We start from the raw sequence: 26,624 nt of genomic DNA on the forward strand, positions 1-26,624 counted from the left end.
AACTGGACTCGCACTAACGGTTGCTTTGCAGCCGGGCTGGGCCCCGCTGACAGCCGTGGCGAACTACCGGGTGTCCCCGTAGCTCTTCTGAAGGCTGCAGACTAGCTCCAGTGATAGTAACTACTTAGTTTTCATATCTCCGTTGGCAAAGATTACTTGCACCCGCCTGTTAATCACGCTCTCTAAGACGCGTGTTCTCACTTTGCCCGCAATCTACGCCTCCCCCCTCTCATACACACGCACACAAACGTACAATAAGTGCTCGACAGTTTTAAGCTAGGAGAGGCGGTGAAACCTCTCCACGGCCAATCACACCCACCGACATCCACGTCTGTTTGCGAGCTCCACGTCTGTTTGCGAGCTCCACGCTACCCCGCCTGCAGCAGTGGCTGGATTCTCTCCCCCCGCAGACAACGGTACCTGACGGAGGCAGGGCCGGTCCTTAACACACTGAAGAAGCACAACGGAACCAAGTTGAAGCACTTCAGTGGGAAAACCGTCCGAGCCGTCACCATCTATCTCCCACGCACACATCCGTTTCCACCGGCATAACGGCTCCTCGGTTAAAACAAGGCTGTTTCGTCCATTGGCAACCTCACGGCCTCCCAGATCCGGACTCCATCTTTGACTAGTTGACATTCAGCTCTTGCCGAGACAAATTCCTTATTTGCATGCCAGCTTCCAATTGGTACGTTTCTGTGCCTGTGTTCTTATTGGTGGAAATATTATCTCATCACTTTCGGGATTGGTCACATACCAATGGAACGTCATTGTATAGTTTAATTTTAACAATGAGCACAAATTCTCTTATTCATTCACAAATTTTTCATTACCCGCCTGTGAGGTGCTACATCGTGTTATGGTGCTTGCGAGGAATGACGACTTAGAGCCGCAGTCAGCAACTTGTTCCATCAGTGTCCCAGAAAATGGCAGCTGACGGTGGACTAGAGTATGGTGTTCGCAGCGGGACCACCCTCACTTCAAACACATGCGGGTGCAATAACAGCCGAGGAAGTGTGGAATGTGTATTCCTGCAGCGTGGACATAACTGGTTCCCAGACCCTCGGTGGGCACAGACACGTATGGCTGCACCGGTCCCGGTAGCATGTGTCGGTGTGGTGTGGGCGGGTAACGGTTGGGGTGGGAAAAGGTTAAAGGCGGCTGGGCTCACTGGAGGCGCTGTGTCGACGCTCGGAGGAGGGCAACAGCCTGTGAAATGTGCCATTCCTGACCAATGGAGCCCAAATAATGCCAATGTCCGGAGGAAAAGACCCGCCTCCGTACAGGGACCAGTGCTGGGACGGTGCTGCCTTGCGCTAAATATCACGGCGAGAACACGTGCCCGTCGATATTTTCTCATGATGAATTGCAAGCCGGTGTTTCCCACTTCCTGTCACTTTAAACCAATGTGATCCCGGACTGTGACACATAAGTCACGCATTATAAATATGACACTGCCTTTCTTTTCTGCACGGATCTGTGTGCCATGACGTGCGGTAGATGGTATGTGAGAAACGCGCACTCACTTTCGTCTCTGCTTGACAGTCTGGGAGGTGTGTGGGTTCGCAGGAAGTTCCATGCCCATATTTAGTGGTGACGACCGCCGTTCGGGTCCACACACATCTGGGCTGTGTTCAAATCAAAGTTCAAACTTGTGTTTTCTTGTTTTTCTTTGTTCCTTGGAAAAATATCCACAAACAACCTCCAGCTGTGAGCCTCACTCTCAAATTCTGGCTGCGAGTGAATTTCTTTGTGATGAATATAATGCATCGTTAAATCTGTACAGTTTCCTATTTGATGAAACACAAAGTGTATGGCCAAACCATCCTCATGGCCACAGAACTGAAATTTCACTTGTAATTAAACTGGGGGGGGAAATCTAAATCTAAAAAGAAAATCTAAAAATACACAAATAACAAAGAAAGAATACCAAATAACAAACACCAGAGTGAATGTGAGAGGAATATGAAATGAGAAACATGTAAAGCATATTTTTTTAAAGATGGAATAGTGTTCTGACTGAAAAACTGAGAAGACATATGCCAGAATAGCTGTTCAGCACTAAAGTCATTAAGTGTTGAGCTGCTTGGAGTCACATTAAAAATATGGTGATAAAAATCTGAGCAGATAAGCAGCAGTTTGCTCTGGGTGCATGGCCCGTGTTTGTCAGTTTAGCTTTTACTAAACATTGTACAACAGATGGCACAAAGTTACAGATATTCCGTGTGGTAATGTGCTCTGGTTTTAGCTCAGTGAGTATTTTTCAACATTTCTGTGTAAAATAAGCACGTCAGCAGCTCAAATAGCTCCACTTCCTGAATGCATCTCTGTGAGGGGTTTCAGAGTCTTCTCAGCAGTGAAAGTAGCTGCTGGACACAAGATGACAGAAATAACAGGAGTTATGTTTCGGGAACTGTTCAGTTTTCATAGATCTGTAACAGCACAAAGAGTTTTCCAAAAACACTTTTGCAGTCACAGAAAGATTTAGGCCAAGCTTACTTTAATGAAAGGTTGCCACACTCTGAAGGGATCCCTGCCCTTCATTTTCATAGGAAATAAAAGAACTGGCAGCATCCTAAATAACAGCTCACCTTTTTCTTTGCCAACAGTGCTGCTGAAGGATAAAAGACAAGAACCATACATATCAGCCCGCTCTCATGGGACTTACCTTAAAACCAACAACAACAACAACAACAACTTGATTTCAGTGCATCCAATGGAGCCAAACGGAGCATTATCTCTTGTGAGTTGATTTTCTTTTTATAATTCATTAGTGTGGTGTAACAGAGCTGTTCATCCAGCCTGGTGTTGATAGAGTATCTTTAATCAAACTGGCTGATGTAACAACGTGTTGGAAAGCCGTTCTTTTAATCACATGTGACATTTCTTCTGAGGGCTGCAGACAAGCTTCAGTTTAGCCAAAACACACACAGCCAGATCTCCCAGACAGGGACAGGTCCTAAACTAAGACAAAAAGTTTTTATCCAACACTTTACCGGGGAAGACTTTAGCAAGAGAGCGAGAGTTGTATGTTCATGTTCAAAAAATCCGCGTCACAATTTCATAATCCTGTGTTGGTGTGGCATCAGGCTGACTGCAGTCTGGCTTCGTCTCCATACAAAGTACATGCTGTCCCACTGAGCATTTGTGCTTTTGTGGCCTTCAAGAAAAAGAAAATCCCTTAACAGTATTGACTGCCAGGCATCAATGTGTCACATTGTGACTCTGAGCCAATCACAGTTGCAAGAATTCATCAGCCCCCATGTGTGTTCTAGCTCCGCCCATGTACAGATCATGTGATCAGTCAGGGGCAGTAGCAGCAGGACACAACTCTGGCTCTGTCAGGAAAACAACGTAGGCAATGTTTGCTTAGTCATGTGGAAATGCAAGCCTGCAACATGGAAAAGGTGTGATTTCATCAACTCATGAATCCAAGCGTTTCAAAAAGTCACATCTGCATGTGAAAGCCCACAGAGGTAGTGACGGGCTGTCCTAACTCAGACTTACAGTAGCCATCTCACTGCTGCTCAGGTGACTTCGAGTAAGACACTTAGATCCTAAGAATTAAGCCTGCAGCAGAGTCAGAACAAAAAGCCATTGTGAAGGCAGTCAGACATGCTGATGTGTGGATCATTATTATTTAAAGGGATTCCATTAGAATATTTTTGCATTGCGACTTTTGTGATTTATGTCCCATGCTTTTTCCTACTTACAAATGCAATATTTAGCGGTAGTATTTATTGTATTTGTATGTGTGTATTCCATTGCACTTTACTGCTATAATACAAAAAGGAAAATTAATCCTTTTGGACTGATTAAAATAACACACTAAACCTTTTCCATAAAACAAGTTTTCTGATTTACTTTGTTGCTTTTATGCTGAAAATCTATAAATGACTCATGTCAATTGTGTCTATTACTTTAATAAAATAGATTTAATAAAATAAAAAGCTTGCATTGCAAATTGCTACTTAAGGCAAATGGAAAAATATGGCTAGTATTTGAAATCTATATAGCTGTAATTTTATAATTCTGTGTTTATAAATATGCAGCATTTTAGCTTTGCAGCTAGGTGTAATGATGCTCAGTGTAGGTACGTTATAGTGTTTGGAATCTTGAACTTTCACATAGTAGCATAAAATAAAAGCAGCATACTTTTTATGAGAGAGTAGTATAAGATTGTATTTTGTGACCAAGTGCTTAAATATGACCATAAATGCTGGCTCTGGGACTGATGTAACACAACAAGAGTATTAATGCTTGGAAAAAACAGTTAGCGAACATTTAAGAAATATCTTAAAATACTGTAAGAGAAAGTGAGAAACCAAGTATCGTTTCATGTTTATCATTACAGATATCTGGATGTGCTCTTTCATTTGGGTGTTCTGTGTGCTGGTGTTTGAGGGTTCTGCTGTTTTCTGTGTTATGATAGTCATAAGTCAATGTATATCTGCTGCCATGACATGACAATAACCCGGTTAGTTTTTGTCATCATAGGTTAGTTTGAAGACACTGGCAAGGTTGTTGTATTTGTGGTTCATTTATCTGATTTTCTGATTTCTGGGTCAACATGACCTCATTCTCTGTAACTCTTAGTGCTTTGTGTAAAGCAGTATGCTGCTATTGCAATCAGACTCATACTAGCACAATAGGATCAATACTTTGTTTATATCTTCTATGGAGCCCACTGAATTGTGTTCATTATTTAATGAAAAATGTACCTCAAACATGCACTATGAACAATGTCTGAACCTTTTGTTGTTGACTGTCACATCTATTTTATTTACAACCCAACAGAAGCTAACCCAAAGTGTTTAGAGACAGGCACATGAGCATTTCAACTCTGCAAAAATCCCAGGTGCAAAATACATGAAAAGCTGAAAATTGGGTTTTGTGGTATAAACTAATTACTCTGGGGAAAAAAGTGTGTTTATTTATAACTTTGGTCTTATTAAACAATTAATTCATTTGAGCATGGTCTCTTACACCTTTAATTAAAGAATTTAATTATAGTGGAGAAACTTGTCTTCAGGGCCTGTAGGTTATTCAGCATGAAAATAATTTTTATGTGTGTGTTTGTGTGTAAATCAAAATGCTGAGACTGATGCATTATTGTGTAAATAGCATAAGTTGAGTAAAAAAAAAAAGCAATAGTTCCATAGTTACTGCACCTGAATTGGGTCACAAAACAACTGTAGGGGTACAGAAATAAATAAAGATTTAGGAAAGAAGATAGCAAGGTTATAATGTATAATTTAACGCATCAGTTGATTTTTTATATATAAATGTAGAAAACAATTAATTTCTAAGAGAAAAAACAGAAATTTCATTCATTTCATACTTGAGGGTACAAAATGAGTGTAACTTTACAAAGTGTCATTCATTTTGATGCTCTAGTGACGGAGCTATGACAACTTTAACCTAGGTTCTATTTAAAGAGGCAACAGTACATCATACCTGATCCTGTGTAGTTGCTGTGTTTATTATTAAATTTTTATTAATGAGAGGAGAGTGAACATCATTTGACTTCTAGACTATGCCACTGTTTGTTGTCCACAACACTGGTAAAAAAAAAAAAAAATTAAATTAAAAAAAAAAAAACCCCAACAAAATCTCTGATTATGAAAACATGTGCAGACCAGCAGACCATGTTGTTTGATATGGTTGTATGCAGAACAGGGAATCAAAAACATTCACGGGGTTTTTTTGTATGTTTTATGGGTCCTGATAATCATCCGTATACTACTACATCTGTGAATAAAATAGTTCAAACATCCTGTGCCCCAAATCCCCCCCTCCCCCCCTCCATGCAGTCGCGCAGGGGTGTGTTCTGAATAAAAAAAATTTCGCGAGGGGCGGGGTTTGGCCTCCTGGCATTCCGAGGACTGTAGCCTAATCGTGGTAACACCATGCTGCATTCATGTTGTAACGAAAGGTAGGAAATACAGGAGCCTAGAAAAAGCAGGAGCCAGTCCATTTAATTCAGTTTTATTTATACACCGCCGAATTATAACAACAGTCGCCTCAAGGCGCTTTATATTCTACAATAATACATATAGTCTGAGTCCTGACTAATATTTCTGAACAGAGCAGAGGAGAAAATTGTGTAAGGATTTATGAGGGTTTGTGTTTTGAAAATAGATCTACAAAAACATACTGTTACTTCCAGCTTTGTACTTAGTAATTTGGTAATAGGTTAAACTTTCATTCGCTGAAGAGGAATAATCACAGGTATAATCAGACAAGCCAGCAATCGGAGTTTTTAAATAGTAAAATGGCCGAATACTCGAATACATGATATCCCGCATTTGTTAATCTCTGTTCGTGACTGGCTCAGCCCTATTCTCCTGAAATAAATATCAATAAACCTTCAACAAACCTAAACCACTCTTTGTTAATGGTGTCAATTTTCACAGTTCCTACTACAACATTTCTGCGGCGTTTTTACAATAAAAATCCTAAATTACGTGAACACAGCGTCAATTTACAAGGACCTAAATGCAACCCCACTCCCCACGCACACATATCAGTCCGCGCTGTGTACATTCTAGTTTTGTTACAGACGTATAGGAGTTCGTAACCATAGCAACATGCCAACGTGAACCGTGTACTGCTGAGGAACTATGTTTTCCGGCGGAGTGGAAAGCTAAAGCAACGTCGGGATTCGAATGCTCTTCCTACGCTTCATGGTTTCTCGAGGCACTTGGCACAGCCAGCACCGGCACCTTTAATGTCGCACAGTTATTAACCAACTGGAGTAGTTTTCGTCCGCGTGTTGTGTTAAAGCGAGAGAAAAGAAAACAGACTTCCTGACGGAGCCGCAGCACACGCCACCAGTGAAAGGGTTAAAGCGGGGAACTGCTGGACCACACATGTTGGAAGAAGCTGAGTACTGACCTAACCAGTTTAGATCAACCGGAGCTCCATTTAGTCAAGGACAGGCCAAACTAATGGAGTTGACAAGGATTAGCGCAATGAATGAAACCATAAAAGGTCAAAAATAATTCCTATGCAGCTTCCTCAGCGGGGGATTTTAGTGTCAGCGTGTCCGGGACAATTATCTTTAACGAAATTCAACGCGCCAGGAGGCTGCTCCAAATTATTTAGATATTTTTCTGATGTTAGGCCTGCTGTTTGGAACCTCTGTAGGTAAATAAATCAAACGTCATTCGTTTTTTCCGGACTCTCCTCTCACAGCCGCTTCCAGGACTTAATCACAGAGGTTGTGTAGGGTTAACTCTTTGAAATGAACACCTCTCTGTCCCTGGTTGTTCTCTCAAACACCACAAATAATTGTTTTGGGGGAACAGTTTCTCCGAGGCCTGCATGTCCAACACAGTGTATTTCAGGCCCACCAGCACTAAATAAATGGTCTATTAATTAATTTCATTTTATTGAATCTTCTGGTGTTTGGGGGGGAGAAAGAAATGATGAGTGAGAGCAATATTGTTAATATTGCCTGTGTCAATGAGTTAAAGAATAAAGCAGAGCAAATGATTCTTGATTGAAATGAATCATCTCACAAATTGTTGACTCCATTTTATTTATATAGCTCCAAATCACAACAGCTGCTGCTTCAGATATACTGTGACAGTACATCTTAGTTTATTTGTGGTAATTGTTTAGCAGTCATGTCATTGTGAAGCATGAAATAGATCCAGACAACAACTTTTTCTCATCTAACAATAACAATTGCTGCTACTATACAAATAAAGACTACAATCAGAGGATTAAAACTGAGAATAAATTATCAATTATCCACTTTAACTGTAGAAGTCTCTATGCTAATTTTAGTCATATCAAAGAATATCTTAACCAGTTTTCACATCCATTTAGTGTCATTGCCTTATCAGAAACTTGGATCAATATGGAAAAAGGAACAGACTTTGAACTGGAGGGTTATGAATTCACATTTATAACTAGGCGAAACAAAGGAGGAGGAGGAGTGGCCTTGTATGTGGACAAATCCTTGAAATTTAATGTGGTGGAAAAGATGACGATGGTGATTGATAATGTACTAGAATGTATTACAGTTGAAATTTGTAAAGAAAAAAGTAAAAATGTAATCATTAGCTGTATATACAGAGCTCCAGGTAGTAGTATTGAGACATTTAAAGACTGGATAGAAGAAACATTTATTGAAATAGCTCGCAAAAAAGTTTTCATTTGTGGAGACTTCAATATTGATTTGCTAAACCCAAATAAACATAAAACCACTGAGGAATTTATAAACACAATGCACTGTATGAATCTATTCCCTAAAATTACTAGACCTACCAGGATTACATCACATTGTGCAACTCTCATAGACAACATTTTTGCAAATGACATTGAAAATAAGACTGTAAGTGGACTCCTGATTAACGACATAAGTGACCATCTTCCAATTTTTACAATCTATGATAGGAATTACAAGATCAATAAAGTGGACAGTAAAAAAGAGTACAGACAAGTAAGAACAGAAGAAAGAATGAATGCACTTAAAAAAGATTTATTGAAGGAAAATTGGGGTGAAGTATATCAGGAACAGGACGTTAATAGTGCTTATAATAAATTCCTTAGAATATTTACATTACTGTACAATACCAACTGTCCAATAAAGCAATATAGTAGGAAACAGAAATATATGGACTGTCCATGGATAAAAGGTCTGCAAAATGCATGTATAAAGAAAAATGCTCTATACAGAGAGTTCTTAAGAACGAGAACTAAAGATGCTGAAATCAGATACAAAAGATATAAAAATAGGTTAACTAATATACTTAGATTTAGTAAAAAGGAATACTATAAGAAGCAATTAGATATAAATAGAAATAATAATAAAAGATTATGGGAAATCCTGAACAGTGTTATAAAATGTGGGACTGGACAAAAGAACTATCCCAAGTATTTCATTTGTAATGACCATGAAGAATACAATATGGATGTTGTGGCAAATAGTCTCAATGAATTCTTTGTAACTGCTGGACCAAATTTAGCAAGAACAATCACTCATCCTGGGAAAGCACAGGAAAAACCCGATACACTGATTGACAGAAATCCATATTCTATGTTTCTCACAGCCGTTGATGAAAATGAAGTTCTTGAAATTGTCAAAAAATGTAAAAATCACAAATCTTTGGATTGTAATGATATTGATATGATAGTGGTTAAAAGAGTCATTGAGGCTATTATAAAACCATTTACATACATCTGTAATTTATCATTTCAAACTGGTCGATTTCCAGACAGAATGAAAATAGCAAAAGTTATACCTCTATACAAATCTGGAAACAAACACCATTTCACAAACTACAGGCCTGTCTCTTTACTACCTCAATTCTCAAAAGTTCTTGAAAAACTGTTTAAAAACAGACTGGAAAAATTTATAGATAAACATAAACTACTCACTGAGAGTCAGTACGGATTCCGATCAAGCAGATCAACATCATCGGCACTATTAGATTCAATAGAATACATCACAAATTCCATAGACAAAAAGCAATATGTGGCTGGGTTATTCATAGACTTGACAAAGGCATTTGACACTATAGATCATGATATATTAATAAGAAAACTGGAACGTTATGGTGTCAGAGGGGTAGTTTTAGATTGGGTCCGGAGTTATTTAAGTGACAGAAAGCAGTTTGTGAAAATAAATGGTGGTTGCTCCTTATGTATGGACATTGCTTGTGGTGTACCCCAAGGGTCAGTTTTGGGTCCAAAATTCTTCAACTTGTACATTAACGACATCTGTAAAGTGTCCAAAGTATTAAAAGTGGTTCTCTTTGCTGACGATACAAACATTTTTTGCTCTGGTGATGATCTGCAGAATTTATTGGAGGATATGACTAATGAAATAAGTAAAGTGAAGTTCTGGCTTGATAAAAACAAATTATCATTAAATTTGAATAAATCTAAACTTATGTTATTTGGAAATAGTAGTTTAAATACTAATGCAAAGATTCAAATAAATGGTGTTGATATTGAAAAAGTCAGTGAAAATAAATTTCTGGGGGTAATAATAGATGAAAAACTTAACTGGAGAGCTCACGTAAGATATATTCATTCCAAAGTATCACGAAGCATTGCAGTACTAAACAAGGCAAAACAGGTATTCGACAGAACATCACTTCATATTCTCTACTGTTCACTGGTTTCACCATACTTAAGCTATTGTGCAGAGGTCTGGGGCAATAACTATAAAACCACATTACATTCACTTTTTACTCTTCAAAAGAAAGCAATTCGAATCATCCACAATGCAGGTTATAGGGAACATACAAACTCACTATTTTTGCAGTCTGAAATATTGAAAATTGACGATATAGTGAAATTCCAAACAGCACAAATTCTATTCAAAGCAAAAAATAAAGAACTGCCAGGTAATATTCAGAGTATGTTTTTTTTGAAAGAAGGAAGTTATAATTTAAGGGGTTTTTGTAACTTCAAAACAATGAAGGTACGTACTACAAGAAAAGGCTTTTGTGTTTCTGTTCAAGGAGTGAAACTATGGAACAAACTGAATATGGAATTAAAGCAATGTCCAAACATAAAACTGTTCAAAAAGAGTTATAAAAATATGATCTTCTCGATCTATAAAGAAAAGGAAAATATTTAAATTAAGTGAATGTCTCTATTTAAAAACAAACAAACAAAAAATTCATGATGTGATATTATAGTATATAGTATATCAGAAATCTGTTCACTATTTTTATTACAAATTATATCAGTAAGGAAGCTGACTAAATATTCACTGATAATTTATGGGACAGGGGTGGGATTAAATAAGTGTATACTTCTTCCCACTCCCTTTCAACATGTAAATTAATCAGAATGTTTTTTTGTATGTAATTTGTATAGTATATTTTTTTTCTCTCATTTCTTTTCTAAATGTACTTGTATATTGTTCACATGTTGAAATAAATTACCAATCAATCAATCAATCAATCAAGCTGCACCCTGAAGATCGCATTTGCTCCCTTATCATGGGACTGCAAAAAAAGGACTAACTAATATATTCTATTACAAAAAAAACCCTAAACTCAGTAGGACTTTGATTGAACTAAATTGTTTTCATCTGTACCATGTCTTATTTGTCCTTCACTCATTTTTCTCCACTAAAAGTACTGCATGTATGTAATCTTTAATTCAGCATGAGCACACATTTTGAACAGTATTTGTTTGTCATCAGGCTTTATGTAGTGGACATTTGTTTCCTATCTGAAGTGATTACAGGATTCAGTCTGGTTTTCAGCCAGCTTGTGTGTTTTGTAGGAAGAAATCGTTAAATTAATAAAATTACTTTTTAATGTCACTCCTCTGATTGCCAAGACTCCGGAAAAGAATTTTCAGAAGCCAAAAATCCTACATTCTCATAGCACACAGGAATTATGGATTACTGTTCGGGTACTTATCATGGTCAGTGAAGATGTAACAGTAACTCGAGCCCTTAGCTAAATGTAGCTGAGCAAATACGAATACATTTCACAAACGTGAAAATCCCATGACATTATGTGCACTTATTTTTTTGTAGACAGTGAAATTAAAAGAACATAAAAAATGTTAAAGTCCTGCATTCAAAACTGGAATAAAATATATTTTTTAAAAAAATGTGTAAAAACTCAAAAAAAGTGTCCAAAATAATGTAGTATATATGCATATCACGTGTTAGCTGCTTGAGATTGTTTTCTTTAACTGAGGTTTTTGAATAGTTTATTTGTTACTACTATTATTTATTTACAATAGACAGCAGGACAGCGCTCTCCATTACCATAATCAAAAGACCAAATGAATATATTTTGGAAGAACGGTATATCATTCCTCCAACGGAGTTCCAGAGAATTACAAAATTATTTGTAAGGCTCACTGAATCTGTACTGGCAGAATGTGGTGGCTCAACACCTTTAATTTGTCACTCATCTTATTTCATAAAATGAAACAGATATTGTAAAGTAACTGTGGACTAAATGTACAAGAGCAATGCAAAAGTAAGGCTTTAGATTATCTTCCCTCTGATGACAGATGTTGTTGTAGATTTATGTTTACATTTATTTGTATTTTAAAACTAAGTCTTTAGAGGTGAATGAAGGATAACAGGAAAGCATGTGAAAGAACAGGGAATGGGGCTTGGAAGGCAGTGGGCAAGCAGCTAGGTACTTGGTCATGAAGGATGATGAAAGTATCAGTGGCGGTCAGTAGATGGCTGATGAGCAGGCTGGATGACACTGGGGAGTCTGAGAAGTAGGGAGAACCATGGTTAATACAGTGAAGATCCCACAGAAACAATCAGACTTCACCAGGTCTAGTGATTGAGGAAAATTCTTTAACTTCCAGTGATGGTTTATAAAAAGAACAAGAAAGAAACATGTCTTATGCAAAAAAAAGAAAAAGAAATGAGCTATAAGTTGCTGAAAATAATTCTTTAAACTGAATAGAAAGTATAAATAGAGGTTTACAGGTGTGTACTATGTGTATTGTGCAGTAACAAATTTCAGTGTAGTTCAGTAACTAGGTTTCATGAGACATAAGCTATTAAAGATTTAAGAGCAAATAAGAATAGAAAATCAACACAATAAACAGTAAAGCATAACAAAATAGTGCTTCTTTATTTGTGAACTGTAACTTATATTTGGTTTGGATCTGGAGTGACATTAAACAGAAGTGTGGGAAGAGGGTGCCATTTAAATTAAAATGTTTATACATTTTAAATGTACTGCATGATACCATCTTGGTATAGTTTACTTTTGGCATAATAAACATGGGTAAATCAGCATGAAAGTATTAAGGAAGGCTCTAGTTTATTGTGAATTAAAGTGGTCATGGACTCACAGATCGTAACAACTGCTCTGCGACCAGACCTCGTCCTTTGGTCTAACTCCCCAAAACTTGTGTACGTCATTGAGCTGACGGTACCATGGGAGGACCTTGTCCTTTGGGATTGGCAGATGCAAGTGGACTTGGATCAGAGGCTAATTTTTCCCACAGAGATTGTAACAACTACTCTGCGACCACGACCAGACCTCGTCCTTTGGTATAACTCCCAAAAACATGCGCATGTCATTGAGCTGACGGTACCACAGGAGGAAGCAATTGAGGAAACATTAGAGCGTAAGAAGCTGCGGTATGCCAACTTGGCAGCTGAGGCAGAGGACAGAGGCTGCTTTGTTGCCAGTACAACAGCAAAACTGCTTAGAGAGATTGGGATCAGAGGACAGGTGCAACGGCAGGCTATAAGAAAATTAGCTAACACTGCTGAGAGGACCAGTCACTGGCTATGGTTAAAAAGGACTGACATCACTTGGGTAGCTAAGGCAGTCAGCTAACTGTGAAAGAAAAGAAAATATTCAACTCTTCTTCCTTCTGCTCTTCTTCTCTTTTCTGGGAGGCAGTGGGGAGGTAGAGCTTACAGCCCGATCCGGCGGGTAGGTGTGGGAAGCCAGATCGGGCGCCCCCCTTCCGGCTCTCCTTTCTGCTCTTTCCTATCTTGTCCCTTTTGTCCGTGTTGGGGAGTAACAGAATACATGTACTGCCGTTACATATTTAAAATACAAATATGAGCATTCCGTTACAGTTACCGTTTTAAAGGGTGGTATTCAGAATACAGTTACTTTGTTGAAATAAATGGATTACACGGTGGTCTCCTCCTGTTTCATGTTAGGCTATGCCCTCTCTATTAGGGATGGGTATCGAAAACCGGTTCTTGTTGAGAACCGGTTCCCACTGTTTCAATTCCTTGGAATCGTTTGCCACTTTTAAAAACGATTCCCTTATCGATTCCAGTCACCCCGAATGACGTCATCACGTTGAGTAGCGTCTTTTACCCAGTAGGAAACACGGCGCCTGAGCGGCACAAACGCTCAAAAGTTTGGTTACACTTTATGAGAAAGGATGACAACAGGGCAACGTGCAATACTTGCAAAGTAGAGATTTCATCAAAGGGAGGAAACACTACGAATATGCAAAAGCATTTGCTCAAAAAACACGCGATTGCTTTCAACGAATGTCGTGTTTTTGATCCGCTCCGGACTAGCGAAGCTCAACCCAGCAGCAGCGGTAGCGTTTCCACGTCCTCTCCCGTTAATACTGCAGGTAACTAATCAATTAGCATTGCATATTATGTTAGCGCGATTTACCTTATTACAAAACCTGCTATTACTGTGCGTTGCATTTAGATAACCATGATGAGAGAGACAGAGTCTGGCTGGCTCAGATGCTGGCAGTTCTCGCTGCAGTCTACCGGTAGCGTCTCCTTTCAGGCCAGGATAGACGAATGTCACCCAGCAGTGTCTAAGTTTGTGGTCAAAGGCTTGCACCCATTTGCCACAGCAGATGCCCCCGATTTCACTTTGGTAAGTGAATATGTTTAATTGTAGGCAGGGACATTACTGGATATTCTTGTGTAATTGCTACAGAATAATTTATGTTAAACTTTGTTATTGCTACAGGAGAATATTTATTTTATTATTTTACATATACATTTTTTTTCCTGGGGACCCTGTGACACCCCATTGAAGAGCCGTAGGCTGTGAATCTCTTAAGATCTCACTGTTGGGTTTGTAAGGCCATGTTACTCCTAAATTTCTATCTTGTTCAAAGAGAAGATATAAAACAAAGTTCTAAGCTAATCGACTTTAGTGTTCTCCTTTTTTAAAAAAAAGAATCGATAAGAGAATCGATAAGGAATCGAATCGTTAAACAGAATCGAAAATGGAATCGGAATCGTTAAAATCTTATCAATACCCATCCCTACTCTCTATTTTTGGTAATTCCACACCAGTGGAAACCCAAACATGCGGCCCACATAATGACGTGAAGAAATATTTAAAAAAAATAATTTAATATGAAGGCAATAGGCAGAGTGTTACAGGCATAGCCCTAAAGAATGTAGCCTCATGGGCAGTGTAATCCGTGCTGGAGGGAGAATGGACTGCCATGCCCCTTATGTTTCTGTTAGCGCCAGGGAGTGAGAAAAAGGAGAGTCGAAAAGTACGAGCTGTCACTGAGCAGAAAGGGGACATAGAAGCATGTAAATATAATAATAACCACTCCAGCCAAAAAGAGTGCCTGATGAGCCCAGTTGTAAGTAAGCTATTAAGACTCGACTGTACACTGTGTTCGTGTTTTCCTCCGAAACAATAAGCTCCGCTGGAGCAGCCTTTCAAGCCTCTCTCTGTCTCTCGCTAGCAAAGTTGACCCAGACAACAAAGTAAGGCTAGTTTTCAGTTACGAGCCCGACACGGAACCCGATGTATTAGCCAGAGGTCCCGCGGACTTGTTTTATATACTCGCGGAATAGTTTTCTATACGAAATCGCTGCAATCGCTATATTAAGATTTAAATATCTAGTTCAGATTGGTATGGCGAGGAACCTTCAGTAATAGTAATAAATCACACAGGAATAGTACATTCATGTAGTTGCAAATAGCATGATAATACAGTGGCTTGCAAAAGTATTCAGCCCCCTTGAAGTTTTCCACATTTGCTTTCACACACAGCTACAAACATGAATCAATTTTATTGGAATCCCACATGGAAGACCAATACAAAGTGGTGTACACTTCTTGAGAAGTGGAACAAAAATCATACCTAACCCCATGCTCTGGGGGTGCTTCTCTTCAGCGGGGATAGGGAAGCTGGTCAGAGTTAATGGGAAGATGGATGGAGCCAAATACAGGGCAATCTTGGAAGAAAACCTCTTGGAGTCTGCAAAAGACTTGAGACTGGGGCGGATGTTCACCTTCTAGCAGGACAATGACCCTAAACATAAAGCCAGGGCAACAATGGAATGGTTCAAAACAAAACATATCCATGTGTTAGAATGGCCCAGTCAAAGTCCAGATCTAAATCCAATCAAGAATCTGTGGCAAGATCTGAAAACTGCTGTTCACAAACACTGTCCATCTAATCTGACTGAGCTGGAGCTGTTTTGTAAAGAAGAATGGGCAAGGATTTCAGTCTCTAGATGTGCAAAGCTGGTAGAGACATACCCTAAAACAGTGGTCCCCAACCCCCGGGCCTCGGACCGGTACCGGTCCGTGAGTCGTTTGGTGCCGGGCCGCAAGAGTTGAGGCTCAGGTGTGAAATGTATGGTTTTCAGGGTTTTTATCGTTTTTCAGCGCTATTTTGTTATCGTTTTTATCGTTAACTCGGTTTTCCTGGGTCTTTTCACGTGTGTTATGAATAAATCTTTTTTTCGGTACCAGTACTAGTTTTATTTTGTTGTATTTATCCGCCACACCTTAAAGGCCAGTCCGTGAAAATATTGTTGGGCATAAATCGGGTCCATGGCGCAAAAAAGGTTGGGGACCACTGCCCTAAAAGACTGGCAGCTGTAATTGCAGCAAAAGGTGGTTCTACAAAGTATTGACTCAGGGGGCTGAATAATTACGCACACCCCACTTTTCAGTTATTTATTTGTAAAAAATGTTTGGAATCATGTATGATTTTCGTTCCACTTCTCAAGTGTACACCACTTTGTAGTGGTCTTTCACGTGGAATTCCATTAAAATTTATTCATGTTTGTGGCTGTAATGTGACAAAATGTTGAAAAGTTCAAGGGGGCCGAATACTTTTAAAGAGATCTCCGATGTTGTTCCCGGGATCTGCTGGAGCCACTCGCCTAGCTTGGGAGTCACCGCACCTAGTGCTCCGATTACCACGGGGACCAGCGTTACCTTCACCCTCCACATCCTCTCGAGCTCTTCTCTGAGCCCTTGGTATTTCTCCAGCTTCTCGTGTTCCTTTTCTCTGATGCTGCTGCCATTTGGAACCGCCACATCGATCATACCCCTTATATATATATATATATATATATATATATATATATATATATATATATATATATATATACACACACACACAAAATTCACAGTTCAGTTCGATACTTTGGTGTCATGGTTCAATATTTTTTCGATACAAAAAAATGTTCATGGTTTTTTAATTTGTCATTTATTAAAATTATATATATATATTTTAACTCAAAAGTACCGTTTTTAAATTTAATGTTGCTGAAACAACAAAGTAAGAAAAAAATAAATCTATCTGATCGAGAAATCACTCATCTTTGGAAAAGAGAGTTTATTACAGAGAAATGTCTCTTTCCAAAATAAAAGCTATACTATACGCTTCTTCTGGGCTATATTCTCAGCAGCATATTAAACATATCAGGTCCCCATAAGGAGAATCATGTGCTAATGGCTGTCTAAATGACTTGGGTAAAGTTTGTAGCATGCGTGCTTGTTGTTTTTGTCTGCTTCCACCTGTCTTTGCACTAGGATGATGTCGGCGTAAATGTGCAGTCATATTCATTGTGTTCCCACTAGTGCTGTCAGCGTTAATCTGAAATGAGGTTAATGCCACAACACGGCAAATCTCCGTTAACAAGCTACCGTGGACTGCCCCGTGCGTGGGGCTGGACGGCGTTTGGAAAATAATTCCAAACGCCAGATCTGAATGAGGGTGGGGGAGGTTCAATTTGCCATGTTGCAACGAGCTTCTGTCTTGCTAGCTTGTGCTGCGCTCAGTGGATCTGCGCTCGACAGTGCAGTCTAGGGGGAGTAGTCGAACGCAGATCCACTGAGTTCTCAACACGGACAGCATCGTCAGAAGAAAAGTTGATAAAACAAATAAACATTTTTGTATTGTTCGATACATATGCGTAGCCAACCGAAAGCACTGTATCGAACGGTTCAATATCGATACGAGTACCGTTGCACCCCTAATATATATCTATTAGAGATGGACCGATCCGATATTACGTATCGGTATCGGTCCGATACTGACCTAAATTACTGGATCGGATATCGGAGAAAAATAAAAAATTTAATCCGATCCATTAAATATCAGAAAGCACCTCACAAAACTTGCAACACGCCGTAACTCACCTCAGAAAGTTAGCACGTCGGAGCAGTATGCATCACGTGATAGAGCGGCTGTGGCATGCGGGACCTGTCGGTGGTCTGGATAGCATTTGGAGCTTCGCTAGCAACCCGGCATTTCATCTCCGACAAAGTTATCCCCGAGAGAAGTAAAGCAAGTGTGTAAGTCCATCTCTGAATGTTTGTAAAGCATTCCCACGTTAAGCTTAACAAGCGACTGCCTCTTCTTGCTGCTACTTCAATCATGAAACTGCTTAACGATCAGCTGATCGGCTTTTCTGTCGCGAGTCCGTGTCTCTAGTTTGCTTTTGGCCCACTTTGCACCAGAAAGAGGAAACCAGCGGCTGAACAACAGCAGCACGTTTAAGCTTGATCAGCTGTTGTTAGAATTTATTTAATATTACTTTCTACTCCAGGATCTTTTTCTACGTAGCTGACGGCTGGTAACTGTGCAGGGGCGGATCTAGCAAAGTTTAGCCAGGGGGGCCGATAGGGCATGAACAGGGAAAAGGGGGCACAAAGACATACTTTTCTTTCTTATTCTCATTTAAAATGTCTAGCTTTTAATAAATAATTATCTGACACCCAAAGTTTTAATTTGATGCAAAATGAATAGAAGTCCATTATTGTATATAGTAACTAAGTCTAATATATATACCCTAGTAAGCTATAGTACTTTTTCCTTTGGGAAGGTACCATCTGTGCAGTCTGCAATTCTGTTGAAGAAAGATGTTGAATCTATTTAATATTTCTTGAAAAATAATTGATTTCTGTGCATTTTTTTTCACACTGCATCAAATTAAGGTTGATTACGGCAATTAAGCATCATGAGGTGGAGCGTGAGGGGTGGTTCCCTATTTTTTATTTATTTATTTTTGTTGTTGCTGGGAGTTGGAACCCTATTAGTTAGGTTGCTTAATATTTATGCTAAGTACTCTTTAAAATACCAGAATAGGGAGGATGGTGTAGGTTTAAGTTTATTAGATTGATCAGTATTGCTGAACTATGAAATATTTTTTTTTGCATACAGGTATAACAGAATAGCTTTAGTGTAGTTGTTGTTTTAAACTTGAGTATGAACTTATACAAAATGCAGCAAGATATTTAAAAAACAGTTTTGTTGACTAAAAAACACTATATCGGATTCATATCGGTATCGGCAGATATCCAAATTTATGATATCGGTATCGGTATCGGACATAAAAAAGTGGTATCGTGCCATCTCTAATATCTATATATATATATATATACATATATATATATATATATATGACAGTCTCGGTCGTTGTGTCCTTGGGCAAGACACTTCACCCGTTGCCTACTGGTGGTGGTCAGAGGGCCCGGTGGCGCCAGTGTCCGGCAGCCTCGCCTCTGTCAGTGCGCCCCAGGGTGGCTGTGGCTACAATGTAGCTTGCCATCACCAGTGTGTGAATGTGTGTGTGAATGGGTGGATGACTGGATATGTAAAGCGCTTTGGGGTCCTTAGGGACTAGTAAAGCGCTATATAAATACAGGCCATTTGCTATTAAATATTCCTAAATTGGCTTTTCAATATAAAAAATTGCAACTTCCACAAGACAAATAGTGACATTTTCTGAATGGTATATAGTTGAATTACACAATTTTACAAAATAAATCATGGGGAATGCTTTTTAGCATGAAATTCTTAGTCACAAAAATGAAGAAAGTGTCATTTTCATTCAACTGAGAAAATAGATAAATATCACAAAAACAAAGATATTGGTAGATTGTCTGGTACAATTGAAGCAATATACTGCATTTTCCAGATGGCACTCTAATTATAAATCAGAAAATAGTTAAATAAGTGGATTATTTCATTTTCAAGATGTGGGTCACTCTAATCCCAGGTAAAACATTTTCAGCTGAACCATATCCTATTTGCTTTAAAAAAAAAAAGGTACAATTGTTGCATATAAAGCATAAAATTATCAAATGATGAATTCTTCTAATTTGTGCTACACACACACACACACACACACACACACACACACACACACACACACACACATATATATATGGGATTTGTACAGCTTGTGGTATATATATATATATACCACAAGCTGTACAAATCCCATTCTAATTCATTCTGATGGTAATTTCAGGCTTTAATATTTCATAGTTTTAAAGAAAATATGTTCAGACATTGCTCTAGATTTCAATGTGTAAAAGGAGGAGGATCAGAAAGTCATGTGGTTTTAAAGGTACTGAGCTCCCGTGGTTTTAATTGTATTTGTCTGATAGACTCCAAATCTTTTCCACGTAAACAGTCCTCTTCACACACTAAGGTTAATTATGGAGTTCAACAGGGTCCTGTACTGGGACCTGTACTTCATACATGCTCCCTGAGGGTAGTATTATTAGAAGGCACAGTACATACGTTTTCATTTTTATGCAGATGATACCCAGCCTTATCTGTCAATGAAGTCAAATGACACACACACCAATTAATTAAACTACTGGAATGTCTTAAAGACATAATAACTTGTATGACCTCGAATTTCCTTCTTTTAGATTCACTTGACAGTACAAACATCTTAGAAACATGGTGTATTAAAATCACAAGTTTTAAACTCTAAGTTTACTGCACCAGTATACACCATATCCCACCACCTGTCAATCTGTTGGACACATCCAAGAGTCTATGGCTGTATCCCAATTCAGGGTCTGCAGCCTTAAAGGCCGATTTTTAAGGCCGATTACATCACAGCAACGCGACAAAGGCTGTCCCAATTCAAAGGCTGCTCGAAATGCGGCCCTCAAATGCGTCCCTGTATTTTAAGGATGGGTCCGTGTATCCTCCATGGCCCAACATATCCCAGACTTCATAGTGCGGCGGACAAACCACTATAAAAGCTACCCTAATTAGGTCAGTTTGTGAGTTGTGTCCACTTTATTTAAGTTTCTGGACATTACTTTTTGTAAAGTTATATTTAATTGACCTCTTTTATGGGCCAGCTAATTATGTTTTTGAATTTTCTCTTTTGAACTTTTTTGAGGGTTAAAATAGAACAGAAAAAACCCTTTTTGAAGACATTTTTTTCCCTGTGTCCCCTATGCCTTGGCTGCTTGGTCCCTCACACTGATTTTCTGAAGATTTTGTGAATGTGGTAACGTGAACAAGTTCATATTCATTCACTGTTTTAACATTTTTCCCCAACTATGTGTTTTTACCACATAGACCAATCTGAATTCAGTCGTTGGGTATTATTAATCTCTGGCTCTCTTCCATAGCGTGTCTTCATCCTGTCTTCCTCCCATTCCTGTTTCCTCCTCTCTGACTTTTTCCTTCCCATTCTTGCAAAGTATGCTCAAAAGGGGGTCATCTGATTGTTGGGATTAGGGTTAGGGGTTTCCTCTGTATTATTTTAGGGTCTTTACCTTACAGTGCCTCTTGGGATTTGATGCTATATAAATAAAATTTATCTGATGTACATTTTCCCTATTTGCTGTAAAGAGCCTTATGGGTACACATGAGATCTCGTGTATATGTTGCATTGACATCAATGTTCATCTGTCTGCACTGCACCAGTTTTGAAATGCTTCCCAGTTCTTTCTGCATGGGATCAATACCACAATATTTCTATTCTACAGCCCCAGATTTGAACTTGCTATCGGAGCACCATTCCAAATGGATCCGACATTGGAGAGGAAAAGGGGAGTATGTCACCATAGCAACACAGCCTGCAACAGCTATTCTAATGGTATAGAGAGAGGGAGGAGCAGCGCAGGCTAATGTACATTCAGCAGCTCTTTTGGTTAAGCAGTGAAGATGTGAGGAAGAAAACCAGGAGGGACACAAAGACCATCGGAAACCTGAACAGTAAAAGGGGCAATATTAAGCTCTATGCTCTTAAGCAGTGTTGTGTGCAGTGCTCAGATTGCTGAGCTTTTACAAAATTGGCAACATTCACAATATTGCTTCATAACTGAGTTAAGATTATGTAGTCACAAGCCTTAGTAGAATAAAAATAAAAACCAAATGTGAAACAAACAAATAAAATACGTATCATCATTTGGTTAATATATTTACTGAGTCTAGCATGTCCCTGTAACAAAGCATTTGCACCGTAAAGCCTGTTGTAAACGTCATAAATCTTGTGGCTGAAAACATCACAAAGCTAATCAAAACTCAAATAAAGTGAAATACTTTTCAAACAACAAAAATTAAATTGAAATGAGCATACACATTTTCAAAACTAAGACTAAACTGAAAATAAAACTTTGAAATGAAATTAATACTAAAAACAATAACAAAATATAAAACCATAATATCTGTGAACACCAACGACCCACCCACAGGATTACACAAGTTAGTCTATCCCAAGTGCCTGTCCCAAAACTACAGGCAATTGTAGCAAAATCATTTATGTGTAACTCAAGCCACATTTACGTATTTAAATCTCTGTAGAGATGTATTAAACAAACAGAGATTGGAGTATTTTGTATACATTTTTGTATCGCCTCAGGTTGCTTGGAACCTAAGCTGAGTAGGTACTAAAAAAAGTACCTGATACCAGGTACTACCACCTAATTACCACTTAATTAAATACTACCACCCTAAAAACTGAGTCGACTCAAGTCGAACCAAGCTGACTTGAGTAGGTACTGATGAAAAAGGACTAATCTATCTCGTATGTGGTGTCCCCCAAGGCTCAATACTTGGAATAATTATTTTGGTTTTTTTTTTTTTTTTTTAACGTGTTACATGTTACTCTGGGCCATCTACTTCATAGTTTTAAAGGAATCTTCTACTACTGGTGATAATTTTGACCGGATTATTAAGTGATCATTCTGGGCTTATGTACAGTTGATGGCCCATTCAAGAGGCAAATGACAAAAATACCAGTATTGTATTTTCTTAAATTTTAGATATTGGAACTATATATCATCAAAACAAAGATAATTAAATAATTTTTTATCAGAACACTTACATAATTGGTATTATACAATAGTATGCATTTTACCTGCCCCTTTAGAAGGGAAGCCTTCTGAGGGCTTCCCATGATACACTGACTGTTTTGTCTTCACTGACCTTTGTCACGCACTATATGTACACCTATCTGCAATTAATCATTAATTCTTAATAATCTCTGGCTCTCTTCCACAGTATGTCTTCATCTCGTCTTCCTCCACTCACCCCAGGCAGTTGTGGCAGATGGCCACCCCTTCCTGAGCCTGGTTCTGACAGAGGCTTGTCCTGTTAATAGGGAGTCCCTAAGGGAGACTGTGGAGATTAAGTCCAAATGGATCATGTTCAGCACTTCCATTGCCAAAGCAGCTACACTGAGCTGCAGCTGCAAAGTGGTTGGTGCCTGTCGTGGTGGTAACCCCTGGAAAAGGATTTGCAGATTGCCTCAAAGAGATTCTGGTAAACTGTCAGGCTACTTAGGAGAAAGTGGTGCTCTACCTGCCCTGTGTGTCGTGTGGGTGGAGCGCTGCTTACTTTGACTGAGAACATTGTCAGGCGGTGGAATGAATACTTCGACGACCTCCTTAATCCCACTGGCAAGTCTTCCTCGTAGGAAACAGAGACTGGAGACGAGGGGGACAACTTGGCTGAGGTGAGGTCACTAAGGCAGGGGTTCTGCCACCAAGGCACTCCTTGGTGGCAGAACCCCTGGGGTGGATGAGGTTCACCCTGAGCTATTTTGGTTGACATGCCTCTACAAAATTGCAATGAAACATGAAGCGGTACCTCTGGATTGGCAGACCGGGGCGGTGGTTCACATCTTTAAGAAATGGGACTGGAAGTTGTGTTCAGGGATCACACTCCTAAGCCCCCCTGGGAAAGTCTATGCCAGGGTGCTGGAAAGGAGAGTTCGTCTGTTAGTCGAACCTTGGATAAAGGAGGAACAATGCAGTTTTTGTCCGGGTCGTGGAACACTGGACCAGCTCTTTATCCTGTCAAGAAAATTTGAGGGTGAATGGGAGTTTGCCCAACCAGTCTACATGTGTTTTGTGGACTTGCAGAAGCCATTCAACTGTGTCCCCCTGGGTGTACTGCGGGTTGCTCCGGGAGTATGGGGCCCATTGCTACGGGCCATTCGATCCTTATAGAACTGTTGCAAGAGTTTGTCCGCATAGCCGGCAATAAGTCAGACTCATTCCTCGTGCGTGATGGGCTCCGCCAGGGCTGCCCTTTGTACCAATTCTGTTTGTAATTTTTATGGACAGAATTTCTAGGCACAGCTAAGTGGTGGAAGGCTTTCACTTATGTGGTCTCAGAATCTTATCTCTGCTTTTCGCAGATGATGTGGTTCTGTTGGCCTCATTGGGTGATGGCCTCCAGCTTGCACTGGAATAGTTTGCAGCCGAGGGTGAAGCGGTGGGAATGACAATCAGCACCTAGAAATCTGATGCTCAAGAAGAAGAAGGGTGGAGTGCCCACTCAGGGACGAGTCCCTGCCCTAAGTGGAGGAGTTTAAGTATCTTGGGGTCTTGTTCACAAGTGACAGGAGAAGGGAGCAGGAGATCAACAGACCAATTGGTGCTGTGGCTGCAGTGATGCTGACACTGTACAGGTCCATAGTGGTGAAGATAGAGCTGAGTATAAAAGTGAAGCTCTCAATTTATCGGTCAATTTTTGTCTCTACCCTCATCTATGGTCACAAGCTTTGGGTAGTGTCTGAAGAACAACACTGCGAATACAAGCAGTGGAAAAAGCTTCCTCCGAAGGCTGGCTGGCCTCTCCCTTAGAGATAGGGCTAGAAGTTTGGTCATCCGGGAGGGGCTCAGAGTAGAGCTGCTGCTCCTTCACATCGAAAGGAGCCAGTTGAGGTGGTTCAGGCATTTGACAAGGATGCCTCCTGGGCACCTCCTGAGTGAGGTCTCCCGGGCATGTCCCACTGGGAGGAGGCCCTGAAGCAGACCCAGAAAATGCTGGAGAGGTTATATCTCTCAGCTGGCCTAGGAATGCCTTTGTGTCCCCCCGGACAAACTGGAGGAGGTGGCTTGGGAGAGGGAGGTGTGTAGCTTCTCATAGTAAAATTTATGGCACAGAGGTAACAAACTGTTTTCCCAAAATATACACAAGAGATATTTGGAAATTATAAAAGGTTAAAAAGACTTCTTTCCAGAATCCTCAAAGACTGTTCTGAATATTAGAATAAAAACATAGCCAGTTTAATAACCAGATAAGTGTTATTGGTTAGCAACACTGTCTTTAAGAGAAAATGGTAGAGCCACAGACTGAGCCCAGAAGATCTGCCTATTCAATGGGCAGCATGGAGGGAACGGTTGTAAGGATGCATTTAATTGATGACTTAGTTTGAAGTGTAGCGGAGGGGGTGAATGAAACAACACACACAATTCTTTCATCACCATCTGCCTGGGGTCAGCATCCCATCACCTTCCCCAAAGATGAAGAGAAGACCAGCTTCCACACCCTCAGTTCCCTGCATCTTTTCTAGCTCTTGCCCTTTTGCCCCAGTGGCCCACGCAGTTCTCAAAGAACACTATGTACTAGATGGATGGATGTACACACAGCTGTGTAGCAGTGTTTAAAGAAAAAAAAAGGTGGATCATAGAAGTGACAGCATGACATCTTTGTTTCTTATTCTGATCATTGTCACTGTTTGCTTTCGGCCTAACAGAATCCAGGCTGCCATTATTCACATGGCTGGTCTTCATCAGTACAATAAACACGTAAATAAAAACAACCAACCAAACACAAAGATATACGTAAAACTCTTAGAAAAACAAACACCTGCTCTGCTGAGATGATCTGTTTTCTCACTTTGGGTAGAAGAAAATGACTGACGTACCCGGTTATTTCGTGTCGTCTACCGCCATCTTGTGTCCAAATTTTGATTGACACACACACACACACACACACACACACACACACACACACACACACACACACACACACACACAGTCGTGCCATTTTATTGTCGCAAGAACGACAACGCGGCATTAAGAAAAGACAAAAAGATATGATAGCTTTTTTTGTCTCTTTTGTTTTTTAAATTCACTTTAACCTAAACAAAATCTAAAACCTCTAGATTACGGAAGAAAACGACAGCGTTACCTGAAAATAAAAATTTTCTTTCAAATTTTTGGGTTTGTCCATTTGGTAAGCTTCTTTTCAAATTATGTTACGCTCCTCACGCATATATTTTTGTTAGTTTTGTTGAGTTAGCTGAGCTACGAGTCTGTATTTAATTTGTCACCTTATTTGTCACTACCAATTTTTAATAATAATAATAATAATAATAATAATAATAATAATAATAGCAGAGAAGACGATAAAGAAAATCAAATCATTAAAACTAATTAAATGGGAGGCAAAGGCCATGACGTTCACCCGGAAGTAGATCTCGTATGGTAGAACGCGCCATGGCCACTGCAGTAGTTTCTCACACAGCCTGTTAGCCGGTGATAAGCATAGCACAGGTCAGTGTTTCCTTTTGACAAGATTGGGACAGTAAGCGACAGCTGAGGGAAACTGCTCATCATGAGAAGTGTGCTGATGGTAGCGGAGAAGCCGTCCTTGGCTCAGGCCATTGCCAAAATCCTTTCTAAAGGTGGGTACAGAGTAAAAGCTGTGTCGATCAGCACGCAGTGGAAGTATGGTGGAGCCGAAATGAAATTGATTAGCTTTGATCGGCTGACTTTTTGGCGTTTGATTGGTTTTTGTTTTGTTTTTGTTGTTTCTTTCTTTGTTTTTTCAGAATACAAGGATTTTTTAAATCTGGGCACTCAGCATATATAAGCCTGGCTGGCCTGCTTGTCTTAATTAGAGTA

The 26,624-nt window shown here is 39.5% G+C and overlaps 1 protein-coding gene across 3 annotated transcripts in view; it reads left to right on the forward strand.

The window, feature by feature from the left end:
• Positions 1-22,978: 22,978 nt before the first annotated feature.
• The window catches only part of top3b (DNA topoisomerase III beta), a 34,098-nt gene continuing 30,452 nt past the window's right edge, over positions 22,979-26,624 (forward strand). For 2 of the 3 annotated variants that reach the window (XM_085474716.1, XM_085474720.1), the window contains exon 1: positions 26,210-26,404. In XM_085474716.1, coding sequence (XP_085330842.1) covers positions 26,335-26,404 — 70 coding nt within the window. In that variant the 5' untranslated portion in view covers positions 26,210-26,334. Of the gene's footprint in view, positions 23,441-26,209; positions 26,405-26,624 lie in introns of those variants that run through there. The other variant, XM_085474717.1, reaches the window with a different exon arrangement.

Source organism: Copadichromis virginalis, linkage group LG12 (assembly GCF_057382275.1).
Source record: "Copadichromis virginalis isolate Kocher_CV1m ecotype Utaka linkage group LG12, C_Virginalis_male_GT1.1, whole genome shotgun sequence".
Taxonomy (NCBI): Eukaryota; Metazoa; Chordata; class Actinopteri; order Cichliformes; family Cichlidae; genus Copadichromis; species Copadichromis virginalis.